The sequence below is a fragment of the Colius striatus genome, chromosome 6, assembly GCF_028858725.1.
Source record: "Colius striatus isolate bColStr4 chromosome 6, bColStr4.1.hap1, whole genome shotgun sequence".
NCBI lineage: Eukaryota > Metazoa > Chordata > Aves > Coliiformes > Coliidae > Colius > Colius striatus.
The window spans coordinates 11,252,656-11,272,356 of NC_084764.1; the positions used below are offsets into that span (position 1 = coordinate 11,252,656).

The following is a 19,701-nucleotide window of genomic DNA, read 5'->3' on the forward strand; positions in this document are numbered from 1 at the left end:
AAAAAATCATAGACTAATAGATTGGTAGGGTTGGAAGGGACTTTTAGAGATCATCTAGTCCAATCCCTCTGCAGAAGCAGGTCAACCTAAATCAGGTTGCAAATATAATACATATATACGAAGTAAAAATGTACATGAAGTCTTGCTGTGCATTAAAGGATCAGTTAACCAGAAAGAGAAACCCTTCAAGATGATGCAGTATTTAACATAGAGAAGGATAATCTGAGGCTAACTCTGTTCTATGAACTCAGAATGACTCACTCATCATTCTCTTCTCCACAAACACATCTCTTTTCTATATGCAGTGCACAGATAAAACAGAAATGGACACTGTTCCTGTGAGTTGGCAATCCCAAATGAGAAGAGAATCAAAAGGTTTCAAATAGGATAGAAATGTCATGGTTTGACATGACAGCCTTTTCTGGTAAGGGGGAAGGGGCTGCAAAGATGGCTCCTGTAAGAAGTCGCTCACAACTCTCCCCAGCTCTGAGCCAGACCCACTTCTGGGGCTGAGCCAATTAGACGCCTCCACGATCACTTTTTAAGAAGAAGCCGGAAGGGGAGGTGTCTTCCTCCATCTTCTTTCTTTCTTCTGCCCCTTCTTCTCTTCTTCTGGCTGGTGGTGGTGCAAGGAGTAGGAACGGTGAGAGAAACAACCATGCGGACTCCAAGGTCAGTGATGAAAGGGAGGAGGTGTACTGTAGCAGAGACTCCCCTGCATTCTATGGAGAGAACTGGTGAAGCTGAGATTTATTTTCATTTCTTTAAAGACCCCGCATCAGCGGCACAGACTCATTCTGATAATGAGCCCGCATCAGGGGCAGAAACTCATTTTGCTAAAGCTGACCCCGGACCAGGGGCAGCGATTCACTTCATTAAAGGCCCCGAGCCAGGGACAGTGATTTTGGCCGGAGGAGGCCTTGTCCCGAAGGAGGGGCCCTTTATCACTATGGCCGGAGCAGGCCCTGTCCCGAGGAAGGGACCCAATATCCACAACTGCAACTGTGGGGAGGAACCCACGACAAAGCAGCTCATTAAACTTATGCCCAGAAGAGGCCTTGTCCCAAGAGAGGGACCTTGCAACTGCAGAAACTGCAACCGCGGTGAAGAATCCACGCCAGAGATATTCACCAAGGACTGTGTCCCGTGTGAGGGAACCTGTATCGGCAGAAGCCACAGCTGCTGGGAACAACCCACACCAGAGAAGTTTGTTAAGGACTGTGTTCCGGGGGAGGAACCCCGTGTTGGAGCAGGGGAAGAATGCCAGGAGTCATCCTCATCTGAGAAGACAGAAGCGGCAAAGCCCATCTGTGAGAGACTGACCACATCCCCCACTCCCTGCCCCCCTGAGCTGTTGCGGGGGGAGGAGGTAGAGATATCGGGAGCAGTGAGCTGGGCCCGGGAAGAAAGGAGGGATGGGGGAGGGAGATCTTAAAGTGCTGGTTGTAATTTTCTCATCATCCTACTCCCTTTTTGCTTTTATTCCGTTCTGTTTCTTGTAGAATAAACTTTCCTACTTTCCTCTCTAAGTCGAGTACTGGAGTCTGTTTTGCCCAGAACCATAATTGGCAGTGAGCCCTCCCTGCCCTTGTCTCAATCCACAACAATCTTGCTTATCTTTTTACTCCCATTTCACTGGGTCCTCCGCCATCTTAACGAGGGTGGGGGTGAATGGGGGCATCGAGCAAGAAACTGTCGTGGTGCTGTTGTGCTAGCTGGGCCAAACCACGACAAGAGAGCAGCACAATGAAAGCCCTAGATGGTCAGGACAGCAGACAGTGTTTCCAGCTAGCATGAATACTACCCATTGTGAAGATTTTGCAGTTACTATGGGAAAATTACATTTAAATTTATGATTTGAGTGAAGGTAGTAGGATAGATTAATAGAAGCTTACTTTTCCCAAGGATGAGGGAGAGGGGAGAAAATACCACAAACGTTATTTGAAAAGGAGGTCAGAAGCACATTTGATTTCCTGATACTTACTGAGAGATTAAAGGAGGAGGATAGCAAGCTTTGAAGGATTTTTAGAAGTAAAGATAAGCAATCAAAGAGAGAAATTTTGCAGGAACATATAAACAAGAGTAATAGATTAAGAAAATGACATTTTCAGAAATATCTTGAATGAATTTGCCTAGAATAAGGTATTTATAAGAGGCAAAGTGGATGACGCTCTATGTCTAATGATACTCCTATAGCAACATCAATTAGGAGGCAGCAGTAACAAATAATGGAAACTTATTTTTATTAACATGATTTTGCCTTGCAGTAGTGACCTAAATATCCCATTTGCTGTTGCATATGTCTTCACATTCTGGAAAAAGAAATAGATTGTTGCTTAAAGTGTAGTCTTCTAAAAAAAAAAAAACCACACTACAAAAATAGTAAAACCATCATGCAATCTAAGTTTCTCCTTCAGAAGAGAAGGTCACTAAATCAATCTGTACATAAAAAACTGCTTTCAGCACAGATATATGCTTATCTCTCTATGTGGGAGATTGTTCATTAATTTATTTTTTGCCATTAACACAATAATTATCTTTAAGAAGAAGTACAGACAAACAAAACTGCCAGCCTAATTCCAGTCCAGAGAAAGATTCTGTAAGAAATTATTTGAACAATCTCTTTGTACATATTTAGAAGACCACATGATGATAAAATGCAGGCACTGCAAATTTGTCAAACACAAATAATTTTTGACTTAATTCTTTTCATTAACATAGCAGTTGGAAGAAAGAAACAGCTGATGAGATATATTTTAACTATATTAAGACTTTTCCCACTCTTAAACATCACTTTTTCATAAGCAAACTAGGAAGAAATTATCCAAATTAAGCTATTGTGAGATAGAAGCAAAACCAGTGGAAAGACTACATTCATGGATTTAACAACAGGGATGTCCCTAGCAAGCTTACATTGTCCATTATTATGTCCATATTTATTAGTAACCTCATAAAAATGAGGAAAAGGAAAGCATTTGTGAGACCGTCAAACTTCTCATACTTTGCATACATAAAAAATTTTGATTAGCAGCAACATAACTCTTGCACAGTCAGCAGATTTGACAAAACACATACTAAAAAATTTTCCTGACTGTATATATTAAGAAACCATTTTCTTAAAAGGAAAAATTGGAAAAAAATGAAGATACTAGGAAAAAATATATCACAGAAGTGAAACCTATGGGAAACGTGAAGCAGCAAACAGCCTTCATGCTACAGCCATTACGTGTTCTAATGTTCACGTTTTACTGCTCCCTAAAGCCTCTTGCTAGCTACTTCAGAAACTAACATTTCCTCTCTTTAACACTTAAAACACATCATTTGCTGAAGTCAAACATGACATTAAAATCTTCTGAGAAGTGTGGTCTTCAACAAGTTGGAGGTTTTTTTAGATAAAATCCCCTAATCTCTGGAAACTTTGTCGCAACATCAAAAGTAACACCCACTATTTTTGCAAAGGGAGGAAATTACATACTCAAAGATAGATCCCCTTTAGGTTTAACACTAGCATGAATGAACTTAATGAAGAAAGGAAGAAAAATGCACATGTAACTACTAACTCTTCTCTCTCCTTATTTCTTCCTACAAACAAATGCTAACTCCTCTTCTAGAGGAACTGGAGACAAAAAACGATTCAAAAAAAATTCTGAAATTACTAAGTAGTACTTTTAAACTACAGGTAAATGACATTGAAAACTCCTAGATGGTTCTAAAAATAACTACTTACATTAAGCAGCATTTTGTATGAGAAATAATTCTCTAGATTCGAAGCAGCTAAGTCATTGACTTGGTTGCATAAGGTAGAAAATTCCTGACAGTCTTCTCCTTATCACCAAAACAAACTCCTATTCCTGTTATATATATATATAAATACACACTAAAGACATATGGTGGATCAAATTTTAGATTATGAAAAATTCCCACAAAACAAAGGAAATGAATTGTTAAAGAATGGGTCATTGGATCAAAACCTGATTCATAACCTTTGCAGTTTTTTGTTTGGTTTTATGTAACCCAGTATTCAATTTCGTGTTCAGGTACGAAAAGAAAAATAATACATATTCAACCTGTGAATTTACATTTTCATTTTGAGTGTTTATTCTTTTTGCCCATAAAACTCACACGCACAGATTCATTTATAGCAATACATCACCACAAACAACAAAGATCTCCGCATCATTAGAAGAACCACTTGGAAGAAAAAAAAATTAAACTACCCATTAATGCGTGAACGCATGAGCAAAGTGTAAATTACACTTTTATTCTCTCTTTGGACTGAATTTCATTGTCTTATGTTACTCAGTTTCTTCTGTAAACCCACTTATGCCCCAACTACACTCTTCTGCTCTCATCTGACTATCATTTGTTGTCTTCTGAGCAGATTTGTTTCTCAATAGAGCTATGAAGTTTTGGTACTTACTTGCTCTGAGGATGTTCTCCTTGCTGCTGCACCTAGACTGGACCTGCAGAGAGAGCACAGAGTCTATGAGCTACAGAAGTTAACAAGAATGCAAAATACAGAGATATAATGGGCAAGCTCCTGGGATCTAAGACAGAGGCTATACATACTGTCAACAACATTCTTACATACTCTACATGAGGTAAGTGTATTTAAGCAGAAGGGTGTTAGCTGACGATCAGAACCTGATATAAGAAACCTGATCCCCCAATAAGAAAAAGATGGCCGAAGCACAATAATAGAGTAGAATCAAAGAACAAAGTAGTTAAAATTATTCGTTAAGCTGTGGTTTTAAACAGAAAATCCATGTTTTCTTATACAATTGTAATTACATTAGCTCTGAATCTAGGTCCTGTGTGATGATTAGAAAAGATACTAGGATAATTATATTATCATGACCTTTGAAATTCTGTTATTGATATTTTCAAGTATTATAGAAAGAGTATAAATATTCCATTTTGATTGTGTTGATTCTGAATTTATTTAATAAGACTTCCTTGCAATAAACAACTCACAATTGTATTAACAACTCCTGTCTGGAGCCAGATAAATTTACTCAGATGTTTCTGTTTGGTTAAAAGAAATGCTATGTCCTGTATGATTTTGTACAGTGCAATTCTACTTTAAATAGTAACTGTGTGAGAACGACAACTGGTTTCTCAACAAATCCTCTTCCTAAATGCTTAGCTGTGACATTGTGCTATTCCAGATACATTAGTCTGACTCCAGGGAAGTGGGAGGGTTCACACTGGTCTAATATTCCAGTAACATTGGATATTCAGAGTTCCATCTGTTTACCATACAGATTGAAAAAATAATTGCTTTTTGAAGAGTAACAATCCTGTGAACACAACATAGTTTAAACTTCATCTATACTTAAACATCAACTCTAGTTAATTCTCAGGTTTGGATAGCATGTTGCATAATAACACCGAATTTGCGAGTTTTTTGATGAACTAATTTGAACAACAGTCTGTCTTCTGGAAGGTCATCTCACTGAACTGGTAACAATTAACAAAAAGCTTTTTGTGTGGACAATACCCCAGCTACAGTAAACTTCAGAGGAAGACAAACCTCTGAGAATATGAACAGAATCCTTCACTTTTTATTTTATTGCCATAAATTTCATTGAGAGGATTAATAAAGTAAAACATGTACACATGTTGAAAGAAGTGGAATAGCACAGGTGATGCTGAGGGTCTAATTTCCACGCAGAACATTTATCTCTGCTGAAAAAGTGAAGGAGTGAATCCAGATTACCTTTGCAGTTACACAAAAAAATTGTCTAGAAAGTGAATATGTATGATCTAACAATTGATGAAGAATGGTACACATTCAACCCCCCAAAAGCCTGCTACAGAAGGGAACAACCATTTATGGCTGAAACCAACTGTGCCCCAACTTCTAAACCTCTTTCTTCTGTTCCACAGTAGCTTGCCCCAAATGTATATTCACATAAAAAAATTGGATTCTACAGCGCAACACACTCTACTTATTGTAATGGAATAACTTATGGAAAGTAATGTTGCAACTTAGAGTGGGTTATGGTTTCCTTCCCTGGAAAAACTCTTGTTTTAAAAAAGCAAACAGAAAACCCCCAAACCCTCCCCCCTTCCCACCAAAAATACTATTCAAGAAAACTGCAAACAAAATATTAATGATGCTCAAATTTGGCCCAGAGTTGTTTCACCAGACTTCAAAGGCATGACTTCAACTTTCTTTGGAAGAAGTAAATATTTACCTATAATTTGCCAAATGACAATTCTGGACCAAAAAGATGGTATAATGGTAGGAAAGAAGGCATAAAAGACAGAGGCACAGATTGAAAGAGGGAGAGAGAAGCAGGATGGATGTGGCAAGGCAGAAGATGGTATGTATAAAAGGAGACATGGGCCTTATATGTTTAAGACTACTATTTAAAATGGAAGAGGCTCTCTTATTTCTCACTGAAAACCACATGAAAAGAGAAAACAAGTAATGGGCTTGCTGCAAAATAACCAAGCAATTCAGCAAACTGTGGAATGAAACTTGGTGAGATAACATAGTCCTAAAGAAAAAGGCAAAAAACCAAAAATACAAAACACAAACATTTGAAACAATCTACTGAAACAAACTAAGTAAAATATGTGATCCAAAGGACACAGATAAAAGCTACTAGAGAAGGAGGAAAAATGTTAGCAGACAAAGACAGTGCTAAAGAAGTAAAATGGAAGTCAAGAGAGAGTCTTCAACAAAGTGGAGGAACAGAAGGAGCCCAAACCCATAGCGCAAAGCAATGTTTGCGAATGGAAAACAGCTCCTTTGAGCAGTAATAGTTACTCTCGAGTTGTAGCCTCTATTCCTCCTCAGTTCATCTTTAAGCCCTTCCAACCTATAGTGGAGCTAGTGTATGGACAAAAACAAGAGATTTATAATGAACAGAGCAGCTGAGATTTGCAGATCAAATCTTCTAATATAAAAAAAAAAAAAAAACGTGCTGACAAAGTTTTGCTCTTACAGTGTCCAAATGACAATGGCAACAAAAGACAGCTGGCTTCACAAGCAGCCATTTACAGGTCATTTTTTTAATTCTGTGCACACAGAGGACTTTAAATTTACTTTTTGATTTCTTACACCCAGCCTACAGTTTCCATGTTAACACTCACCTGATGGGCAACATATGCAGTATGAGAAATAATTTGCTTCCCACAAATTTTAAAAGCAGCTGTGGAAGAGGAATCCATGATAATAAAATAAAAGGCTTGATCAGCTAGACTTGATCGTTTCCCAACTTATGCTCACAGCTGCAGAATACAAACCATGTTTTAACATAACTGACATGAAAATTAGTTATTACATAATAGTTCTGTTTGTTTAATATGAATTGCACATCGATATGCTAAATGTTATTTTAAAACAAAACAGCAGTAAAATATGATTTTGAATAATACCCACCAGTTTTCTAACACATACAGTTTTAGCAGCAATGGAGCTTTGTATAAATGGGGTCATGTGCTTTAAATGCCTTTTATCATATTCATTATTTGTATGTTTTACTACTTTGTTATTTGTGACATTTACAAAGAAATCTGTATTCTTTCACAGCTACTGCTAAGTAAAGAATCCACATGACATTGCATATCGTACCGTGACTGACTGGGGTGAGTGATTAATATTATTATTTACTATAATACTCTCATTCACAGGTAGTTACAGAAATAACAAACTATGGCTGTTTCTCCTTTCACAGTGAAAGTATAGATTTATTGTTTGTCCATTCTACAGCCTCTTGGCTCACAATGTACCTTGGCAGAAGATACAGTGGGCTACCAGCCAGTACCATTCCCCTGCATAGTTCAGGTGGAATATAATCAAACCCAAAGCATTCAATTCACATTACTTTGTTCTTTAAGCAATCTAGATTTTACGTTCTTTAATATATAACTTCATCATGCTGGAATGCAGAGTAAACTTTCTCCCATAGGCTAAAGTTGTAAATAGAATGTGAAATAAAGTGCTCAAAAGTAAATGAAGGGAATGGTAAAACAAAGAGCCCTGCTGCCTACTTCAATTAATCAGTCATGATTGGTCTGAAAAATGAAATCAATGACTGTACTAAATTGGATTTATTTAAATCTACAAGATATGCTTTTCTGTAAATAAAAATCAGTCCACAAAATTTTTTGCAAGAAAAATAGAAAAAGACACAAAGAAAAGTTCATACTACAGGTGAAAAATTCACGTGAAAAATAAAGAAAAATGAAAATTAAAAAACCCTTGAACACTTTACTATGACTGTTAGGAATGGTTAGAGAAATCACTTACCTTTTTAAAGTCATAACAAGATTAGCACAGAGTATTAAGTCAGCTCTTCATTATGGGAGGTACAATTAAAAGCCATTCGTTATAATAAAACAGATTGCTACACAAAGATGAAGAGTTTCCAGCCCAATATGAAAAGCTAACTCTTATGGGAGTACATTTCAACTCAATTTTACAACATAAAGAACAATTCAGACCAATGATATTACAACATGAGTTACCACCAACAGAAAGAACCCATTTCTCAGGAACACAGAGACTGTAGGAGGCTAACCCATAATCTTTATCATTTATGGGGAAGCACATTGCGCCACTTTTAAGAAAGCATGCAAAATGTGGAACCACCAGCAGAAACCCAAACATACATACAGACACAGAGGACTAAGGTACAGCAAAGGGAACGAATTCGCCAAGCTGTAATGAAGGAAGCAGGGTATGCAAAGCACAGCAGCCGTTAACAACTTAAGAACTCTATTCCTCTAACTGACTCATAAACACCAGGCCCGGCCTGTTTATGAGGTATTGCACCTAATACCACTTCCTGTTGGTGAGAAAGTGCACAACAGATATAACCTCTCCTTAAGTATGCTGCTGCCACTTTTCTAGATGTGATTTATCAGTAATTGCATGATCTGAGTTCTGCACGATATACTTTGTGTACATGTGATTTGAATAGTCTTTCAAATACTTGCTTGCTTTAAATAGATTTCAAATCACACATGATCTGATCAGTAATTGTAGGGGTTTGCATGGTGTGTCATCTAAAACACCTTTTCCTCCCTCAAGAATCATAGAATCATAGGTTAATCTGTACCTGTAAATAAATATATAAAACTAAACCATGAATAACAATGCTCCAAACTGGTGTAATAATACTGTAAAAATGAAATTTTGCTTGTTATTCAAAGCAATATACAGAAGGGCAGACAAGGAGTAAATTGAAAAATGTAAAATATATTGCTTGGTTTCATTAAAAAAATTGTTTGAAATCTCATCTGAAGACCAGAGATAATTGCTTTGATTGAATTAATATGAAATATAAAAATGAGGTTGTTAATAAAATCTCACAGGAAAAGTGTATTGGGAATTGTGTACTTCAGAAAATCCTTAAGAAAGTATTTGAGGATTAAATAAACCTATTACAAGATGCAATCTTCCTATTTCAAGAAAACATTCCTATTCAAACAGCACTTTTACACTGAGCTGAACATGCAAGCTCTAAAGAGAATGCTTTACAGCCATCTGAATTAGGACTAAAGCCAGTTCAAAACTACAGATTATTTTTTTCTTGTACTGAGAACACTTCTGAAGAGGAAAGAAAAGTGAGCTCAAGGAATTTTTTAGCAGCAGACATTACTCAAACATATTTTTAAAAAGAAGCAGCATATGTTGGTGGGATTAATCTCACCAGAATTCAAATATTAATAATGTGGCATCATATGGAATACACACACAGAATTCATAGAGTGCTTTTGGTTGGAAAAGACCTTTGAGATCAAGTCCAACCACTAACCTAACACTGCCAGGCCCATCACTAAACCACGTCCCTCAGCACTTCATCTAGGCGTCTTTTAAGTGTCCCCAGGGCTGATGACTCCACCACTTCCCTGGTCAGCCTGTTGCAGAATTAATCATTCAGTGGGAAGAAGTAAGCAAAAAAGTCAGAATAACTTTTTGTGCAGATTTTTACAATTTTTAAGTATTAGGCTTAGTAAACTGGACATTGAACAAAAGTAATCTTAAACTTCTGAATATACTTTTATGTCTTCATATATATATTTTCAGCATATATTACAGAGTCTTCTGAGGTTTATTTAATTTTGATCATTGTTTCCCAGTAGACTATGAATGCATATATGGAATTTTATTGTCAGGTTTTGGTTCCTCCTAACTACTATTCAAAATGGACATTAGAAGTGGATTGATGAATACACTGCAGAAACATGAGGGCTGAATTGGTTACTTTTACAGGAGTAGTATATAAAAAGATATCACTTATTTGGAACAAAATGAAATGAAAAGGCAAAGGGCAGTTTTCTGCGATGCAAATAAGATGCTGATTAGTCATTTTTTCTCAATGGAAACTGACCTTGTCCTGTAGATGCAAAATCAGTGCATTTATTACTGTAATAGGATTCAAACAAAACCTTACACATCAGCTAGAATTGCAAGCTGAACATCTCACTGAACGAGAAAATACTAAGAACTATGATACATAACAGAAGATAAAAAAATAAACCACTGGTCAGAAACATATGGGAAAGCAAACTTGCTACAACAAATTGGCAGCATAGGCTTGATAGCTGAGAATAAAAAGAGGCAAAGAGAAAGTGTTTTTTATTTCTTCACAAAAGTTTTAATGAAATGTTTACATTTGTATGACAAAAAAAAAAAAGATGAATTTTTTGCTCTTAACAGTATGGGACAGCATACATATATGCTGCTCAAAGAACATTGGAAAGACAACATGTTTCTGCGATATTTTAGGGGCTGTGTAGGGCTTATTCTGGTTTTGTTCAGAGAGGTAGTATTAATTATAATGCCTAAATATGGAGACGACATGCATCTTACGTAAAGCCCTTGTTAAATCAAGACATAACAATTATTGCCAAATAGTTTGTGCACAACTTCCATCAGATATTTCTAACCTGTTCTAACAGAATCCAAGTGGGATTTGTAAGACACAAGAAAACTCTAGGAACAGTGCACTTGGGAAAATCAAAAGTTCTAATACTTATATTACTAGCTGTGAACAAGGTCATTTATTTGTTTAATGAAAATCTTAAACGACTCCCAAATGCCCTGGAAAGATTCTGCAGTTTGAGAAATAGTCTAAATAAAGGCAAAGGAAATTAATTTTCTTTCCAAAGAGATATAAAAGAAAGAGATTCCCATTGTCTTTGTTGACTGCCACAGAAATGGGATGTATTTGCCTATTTTTTACACAATCTCATAGTCTAGGAATTTGATTGATGCATCGCTTAGTCTTGTAAATTTATGCTAGATGTCTGAGTTATATCCTATCTGACCAGCATTACGACATTTTTAAACTCCTTGTCCTTTTGAGTTCAACCCCTTTTTGAGCTGTGGTTGATAAGATGAACTAAAAACACGTAAGTGATGTGTAGAAATGCTCATCTTCATAATAATTACTGCTCCATAAATTACTCTCTACAGATTTTAATAAGGCTGACATTTAAAAAACTTTAATTTCTATGACAAGTATTTTGCTTTTAAATGGAATTTCAACTGTTTTAATATTTCCATTTCTCGACCCAGCAATGGCCAATTTTAACACAGCATTAAATCAAGAAAATGTCTACATTACTGTAAAAAAAAATTAAACTATTTTTTCTTGAATGGCATGATACTCAAAACCAGAAATAAAAAAAAATAATTCTTCATTCAAATATCATCAAATGAAATTGACAAGTTGAAGTGAAACACAGGACACGTAGGCATCATGATTTCATCATTATTTTCAGCAGGGCTTCTGCATGAGAGACTATAAGGCTATTTCATTTTAATCTCTGCGTTCAAAAACTGATTTTATATTTTATTTACTAAATATTTACTTTAGTTTACTTATCAAACTACCAAACTCTCTTCTGAATAGGGAATTGTTCAGTTCTTTATAGATTTCTCTGTTGTGATCAGTTCTACAATACAAAACATCCTAATATATATGAAGGAATATTCTTTACAAAATCTTTGCAAAGCAGAGAGATGACTTGATTTTATAAATGGAAAATTGAGACCCAGAGACATCTAGACAGACCTACAACTGGACTACAGAATGCAAAGCCACTCAGCTCCTATTTATTTCAAATGCATTCGGAATGCTTAGCATATGTGAAAATCACTCAGTATGTACCTCAACTAGAACGCATCGAAAATGAGTACTCCTCAAAGTGGTGTAAGAAGTTATTTCAGCATAAAACATAAAATTTGTACTAATATGAAGGAAGAAAATGCAATCTAGTCTTCCTTGGTAACCATTCAGGGCATTCTGCTATGGTATCATGTTTCTGTTCTAGCAGACAGCTATGTCTCCTGAACGGAATGATAGCTATTATCACCATCCAGCCCATCTGTTACAACTGGAAAAAAAAAAATCAGTTTTCTTACTATCTAGTTACTGTAAATATCTACACAAATGTTGGCAAGGAAGGGAGAGAGGCCTGTTTGGAACTTTTAGCTTCTGCTGCTTTTGTTCCTACCTGGCCCAAGGTCTAGGAGCCTTGATTTCTTTGATCCAAGCTCTGCGGGAGTAAAAAAGCATCTCTCCATTGATCTTCAAACGATTTTGAATCAAGCTTGTAATTGCTTAAAAAGTTTACGACCTATATAAAGTTTACAACTTGTATTTTATACTTAAAATCTTACCTTCCTGGAAGCTGACTACACAGATAGTATTTCTTGCATTTCTATGTTAAAAGCATATGAGCACATGAAAAAAGCAACAACAAAATCAAAACAATGATAAGTTTCAAAAGCCACTGATCCACCAACCAGTGAATTTTCAGGCCTAGAAAGCCAACAAAAGGCCATTGCTCAATTTTTAAAGCACCTTTAAATCAAATTTCAGCTTTTTCCATGGGCATTTGGCAGCAACTTTGGTTGATGGTTTTTATAGCTGTTGTCAGTCCAAAGTGAATAGTTGGACTAGTTTTTAACTACATGAGCAGGAAAAAACCATACATTTCCCTATCTTGTCCACCCACTACTTCTGCATTGGCATAACTCCAAAATAATTGATTTTACTTAAGTGCAATATTTTTATTTGAGCTAAGAGTATCAAATTTGAAGGGTTTCAAAAACTAGCAAAAGCTAGTAAACACAGCTAATGATAATCTTCTGCCTGGTCTATCTTATAGTCATAGATGTATACACTGTTCAACTAAAATCTCAGACTTTCAAGTATAAAAATGAATAAATCTCAGACCTTCAAGTATAAAAATGAATAAAGCTGTTTTAAGCTAAGATTCAAACTAGGGAGAAACAACTGTAAGGAAAACAAAAGCTTCAGTCCATGAGCAGTAAATATCAGTAATGTTCTGTAAAGAAGAGCTAGGTTTCTGCCTTTGATATGAGGCAAAACACAAGACTATATTCCTTCAAGGAGAATTCTTAAAGTGAAATCAGAGTCATCATGGATGAATAATAAAAAGATTTCAGAGGGTTCATAAGCTACAGAAAGGAGAGGCTGGAATTGAGCAAACGCTGCACTGTGAACCATACTGTGAAACCTAAGTTAGAAATTCTTTTTGAAAGAAATAAAAATTCAGGAAGATGATTTGCATTTAGGGTTTTACTTTGAGCCTCAAATGCTGAAAACGATAAGATTCTTTTAGTGTTGGCTTGAATTTGTCAGTGTGGACTGAAAGGTCCAGCCCATTTCCAACCACCAGCCTACCCACAGCATTTATGTGCCAGAGAACAAATTATTGACTTGGCTGGGCTTCTAGCAGCAGTAAATCTTGGAAATTCATAGAAGAGAAAGGAAAACTGAAAATACTATGAATAAGGACATTCCTTTTCGCTTCCATTTAAATGAAAAACTTTATGGTAATAATGCTTAGCAAAAGAGCTTGTTCCCAAGTCACAAAACTGCATTTGAAAAAATGGAGAAAAACGGAGATAATGCAGAGAGCATTGATGGGAATCCACTGACATTTGAGCTATACATAACTGATACTAACATCGGTGTGTATATCCAATTTGATTTCCATTGTTAAAACAGACACTGTCCACCAGAGACACATGTAAATTAGATCACACAGATGGTATTTCACATCAGTGATTACTCCAAAAGCCATAATAGCAATGTAGCAGCAGCTCTGATTACTATTTCAGACTGTAGACTAATTTTCCATAGATTCTCTTTCTGAAGAGCTAGATTGCTTTGGGAGCTCAACCCACAGAGCAATTGAATTGAGTGTTCTTACTAGTGTAACAGAACACAAACTAATGTCCAGCTTATCAAACAAACTGATATAAGTAATCAATCTCAAACAAATAAATACTTAACACTGTATGCTGGTGATCAGCTTGCTGCTAGATTTAAAAAGTAAACGGTGGTTATCTAGAAAAGAAATCTCATAGTTCTATCTAACCAAGCCAGTTTTGATGCTATTCAGTCGAAGGTATGGTACACTACAAAAAATGAAAAAATCCCTTTACTTTAATGCATGTAACCACAGAGAAATAATGACAAGACTGATTTCTGAAAATCTAAATGTAGATTACATGCACGAGTCTAAACTGCAAACAATCAAAAGGAAAATAACATTCAACAAAAAGAAAAAGAACAAAAGAAAAAGTGCAAAATGTTACTATGAAAGGATAATTTAATTTGACAGAGGTCACAAAGTAAGTACCATGCACAGAAAAGCTATTAGGATTAAGTAAAATTTTGCTTCTCTTTTGAATGTATGAACTAATAATGGATCTAAATTGAGATTCAGCAGCAGGCACACAAAGATAAATTGTACTTAAAGTACAAATATGGTAAAATTTCTTAATGAATTCATAAAGATTTCATTGTAAATATCTAAAGTGCCATTCATTGAAGTTATTCATGTACACCTTGATCAGATTACTACTCTCCTTCTTCATGCAACTTGAAGATTTGTCACATTTTCACTTGTGAGTTGTCATGAATGCCTTTCTTGATATGACATCTAGTTCTTGTAGCAAAAGTAGTTCTTTATTCTGGTATGGCAGAGAGAATGCTGAAGAAGACACTAATCCCCAAAACAAGAATGAAGATAAAACTAGCAAAGCTATTTTATATGAATATGGAAACTAGACCACAGTTTTTTACATAAATTTTTGCTTAAATTTTCATGTGTACTAACAGAACCATGTTTCCCTAAAACTAAGAATTTTAATTCATTCCTTTTTCTTCAGCCTAGAGTAAAACAGAACTATTACTAGCAAAATGCAATAGAAAAAACTGAAATGTTTTAAATGGCAACTGTTAAATGGAAAACTTTAACTTCTTGTTCATGTTTTAGAGAGAAATATCAACAAATTCTAATTTTAGTCAAAACATTATTGTTCTATTAGCAACTGCAAAAAAACCCCAAAGCAGAAAACCTGGATTAGATCGCAACAACATAGTTGGATGATCCCCACATGATTAGTGGATTTTTACTGTCTCTGTTGTGTTCACTGATTTCTGAACTGTAGGTATCACAGGCACTTAAAGACATATTTTTTAATCAAGATATTTTCTGCTTTTGAGGATCTTGTTAAGGATATACTTGCCAAGTTAATTAAAGCTATGTCCATAAACTATATGAGAATTCAGCATTCCCTAATGAACAGAGCTAACTTAGGAAAACATTATATCAAATTCCAAGGAGTACCTCTCCAAAACATATGAGATTCATGAGCCAATGAGATAGACAATCTCAATTTAGTCTAATAATTTTTGTTCAATGGATCAGTATATTTATGTTAGATGTAAAGAACCAAATTCTGCATTTGTGAGACGTCTGCTTGAAAGCAGAGAATGGAGGGGAAATACTTACATTTACTCCATTTTTCTCCCCTATCCAAGGCATAACCTTAATTGTCTAAGAATGATTCTTCTCTTGGTCATGGTCTTCAATCTCTTGAAACCCTTTTTCACTTCAAATACATTACCCTGCGATTGTAAAGGAATATATATTCTATATATATATATAATATATAGTTCTATATATGGAAAAAAAATTAAATCTCCTGACATATAGACTGAAAAGTTTACAAAAGAGAAAAAGCAAAGAAAAAGTCAATCCTGTTCCAGAAATTACTATATAGTTAGATTGATTGTGCTTTCCCTATTTATAGGTTATTTTCATATTATAGAAGTGAAAGTTAATGGATGTAAGAAAACATGAACTTTATGACACTCTAAAAGTTTGTGCATAATGTTTTCAAAAACATACAAGTCAAGGGCACAAATACTAAATGAAAATCCAGGCTAATAATTCTACCAATAACTAAACAATGTAATGCACTCATTACACCTGAAATTCTGAAGATCATCTATGGTATTTAAAATCTATTTACATTTCTTGGAATTATGTAATACTTTTCTTGCTGTTATTTTAATGATCTTCAAAAACAGTGCTACAGACATATCTTTAGCAATATGCAATTCAAGTTTCAGACATTGTATATGGATATCACTTAGGATTTTCCTTTATATTAAAATATTGTTATAATTATAAAAACAAGATTGACATTAGAGCATTCTGGGGTGCCTAAGAATTGACAGAAGACCTTCGCAGTTATTTCACAATTTCACACTCAATTATCATGGTTTATGTAATTCTTCCTATTTTTATCTGCACAACTAATTATGGAAAGTTTGAAGTTACAATACAATAATGTATGTAATATACATTACATATGGTATTTAATATATTACACATAATATATAATAACTAAAAATGGCAGTAATTGCCTCACTGGTTAGACATCTAGAAAGAAATGTTTTAGATGAAAGAGTAAAAACCCCTGTTTTAAAAAAGGATGACAAAGTATTAGGGATTGTCACATTCTTAAAACAGCACAAGGATGCTGGCACACCTTGGAGCCAGAAAAGCCTTCTGGAAGTCCTGGATGCAGAATTTGCAGGTGGGCAGTAAATTCAAAATAATGGGCTTACTGTGCACACATTAAGGATGCTCTTGAATCTGACTGTCAAAAATAGTCCCCTCCGCTTTTAAGATGTAAGTGGTCCATCCACCCTCAAATCATTTGGGCTCCTCTCTACAAGAATGACATTGAGGTGCTGGAGAAGATACAGAGGTGGGCTACCAAGCTAGTAAAGGATTTGGAGCATGTCTTGTATGAGAAACAGCTGTTTAGCCTGGAGAAAAGAAGCCTCAAGGGAGACTTTATCACTCTCTACAACTACCTGACAAGAAGAGGGTCAGTCTGTTTTCCCTAGTAACAGGCAATAGAAAAAGAGGAAACAGCATCAAGTTGAACCAGGGGAGGTTCAGGCTGGATATTAGGAGGAATTTCTTTACTGAAAGGGTTGTCAGACATTGGAACGGGCTGCCCAGGGAGGTGGTGGAGTCACTGTCCCTGGAGATGTTTAAGAGACAGTTGGATGTTGCACTTAAGGAAATGGTCTAGTGGTTGATAGGGCTGGGACAAAGGCCGGACTCAATGGTCTTAAAGGTCTCTTCCAGCCACAATGATTCTATGATTCTATGTAGTGTAGATTTACAACAGTTATCAAGAGTGAACTTAACAGCCTGTACCTAAAATGGAAATCTAGGTTCTATGCTGCTGGTGAACACCTAAAAGTTAGAGTGGCAGTGCTTATTCTTTCAGTACTGTCTGAAAAAATAAACACTAAAAGAACAAGAGCTAGTTATTTACAACACTTTGCAATGTATACTGTATAGAATACTCTAACCTACAACACTTAAAAATCTCCCTACAGTCTCTGAGCAGCCTTTGCAATTCAATGACCTGTTGCAGGAAACAGTATTTCCTCTTGAATACTGATGATACTTAATTCCTTGTACTGGTCCCTCTGTTCGTATATTATCAGGTAAGATAATACAAGTCTCTGTTGTTTTATTAACAATGCTAAATATACAACTGAAACCCATCAATCAGTATGCAGACAATAAATATTCCAGAACTGTTTTAATGGAAATAATATATTTTGTGGGAGAGAAAATGTATGTAAAAATCTTCAGATTTTTCACAACACAAGGTGTCATGTTCTAACCACTCAATGAGGCTAAATAAAATATATGACAAGCTACAGATTTGATTGTCTCCCTGTTTGAAAAACTTATTATTTTTCTTCCTAAGAAAGAAGGGATAGCACTGCAGTAAACATTTTGCTGCCATTACACTTTCAACAAGCAGATCGGTAGGTTTCCCTCATTACATTTTCAGCCAAACAAACAGCACATGTAAAAGCCAGAGAAAAACGACAGAAAGAGAGGGAGACCAATGCTGGTAATAAAAAGTCTGAGATACAACTAAAGGTAAAAAATGGGGAAGCTGTGTAATACTACTTAAATGTAATTTTATAAATTATGAGACCATGGGCTTTCACTGGTCAATCCTTTAGTTTTACATTTTGAATGGTATTTTCAAGATACGAGTTGGAGTACTTCTAAAAAAGTACTAAAAAAGCACTAAAAAAGTGAAGGTAATCTGATTTAATAGCTTAAGTGAACTCCTACTCTTGAAAAAAAAAATTACCATGTTTCATGACAACTATATTGTAAGTAAATGATACATCTACTACACATACTATACTGCACAACTGCCAAGTCAGCATAATTCCTAATTAGTATTTTTACTCTTAGAAAAATCATTTAACAATTACCAAAATTACAGGTATGAAGCTAACTGGTTTTCCTGAAGAGATAAAAAAATTATTGCTATCATGGTTTTTCCCAGCTAGCAAAGAAGCACTACAACAGTCTCTTGCTTGGTGCCCCCCATTCACCCCCACTCTTGTTATGATGGCAGAGGCCCCAGCAAAATGGGAGGAAAAAGATAACCAAGGATGTTGTGGATTGAGACAAGGGCAGGGAGGGCTTGCTGCCAATTCCAGTTCCAGGCAAAACAGACTCCAGTACTCGACTTAGAGAGGAAAGTACTGAAAGTTTATTCTACTACCTACAAGAAACAGAACAGAGCAAAAAGCAAAAAGGGAGTAGGATGATGAGAAAATTACAGCCAGCACTTTAAGGTCTCCCTCCCCCATCCCTCCTTTCTTCCTGGGCCCAGCTCACTGCTCCTGATATCTCTACGTCCTCCCCCTCACAATGGCAGAGGGGTAGGGAATGAGGAATGTGGTCAGTCTCTCACAGATGGGCTCTGTGGCTTCTCTCTTATCAGAGAACAACTCACATTCTTCCCCTGCTCCAATATGAAGTCCCTCCCATGGAACACAGTCCTGAATGAACTTCCCTGGTGTGGATTCTTCCCAGCAGCTACGGCTTCAGCATAATGAATATCTCTGGCATGGTTCTTCCCCACAGTTTCAGCTTCTGCAGATACAGTGTCCCTCCCATGGGACAAGGCCTCTGCTGGGTATAATTTTAATGAGCTTCTTTGATGTGGGTTCTTCCCCACAGCTACAGCTTCTGTGCATATGAGGTCCCTCACATGGGACACAGCCTCCTCTGGCCATAGTTATTGCCCCTGGCATGGGGTCTTTAATGAAGTCACAGCCCCTGATGCAGGGTCTTTAATAAAATGCAAAGAAATCACTGCTTCACCAGTCCTTTCTATAGAATGCAGGGGAGTCTCTGCTCCAGCACACCTCCTCCTCTCTTCCCTCACTGACCTTGGAGTCTGCACGGTTGCTTCTCTCTCTCTTCCCACTCCTTGCACCACCACCAGCCAGAAAAGAAGGGACAGAAGAAGGAAAGAATAGGAAGCAGCCTCCTCTTCCAGCTTCT

The 19,701-nt window shown here is 36.1% G+C and overlaps 1 protein-coding gene across 3 annotated transcripts in view; it reads right to left on the reverse strand.

Moving 5' to 3' along the window:
• GPHN (gephyrin) overlaps nucleotides 1–19,701 on the reverse strand; it is a 303,175-nt gene that overhangs the window by 53,391 nt on the left and 230,083 nt on the right. For all 3 annotated transcript variants that reach the window (XM_061998238.1, XM_061998239.1, XM_061998237.1), the window contains one exon: nucleotides 4,421–4,463. In XM_061998238.1, coding sequence (XP_061854222.1) covers nucleotides 4,421–4,463 — 43 coding nt within the window. The remainder of the gene's footprint in view (nucleotides 1–4,420; nucleotides 4,464–19,701) is intronic.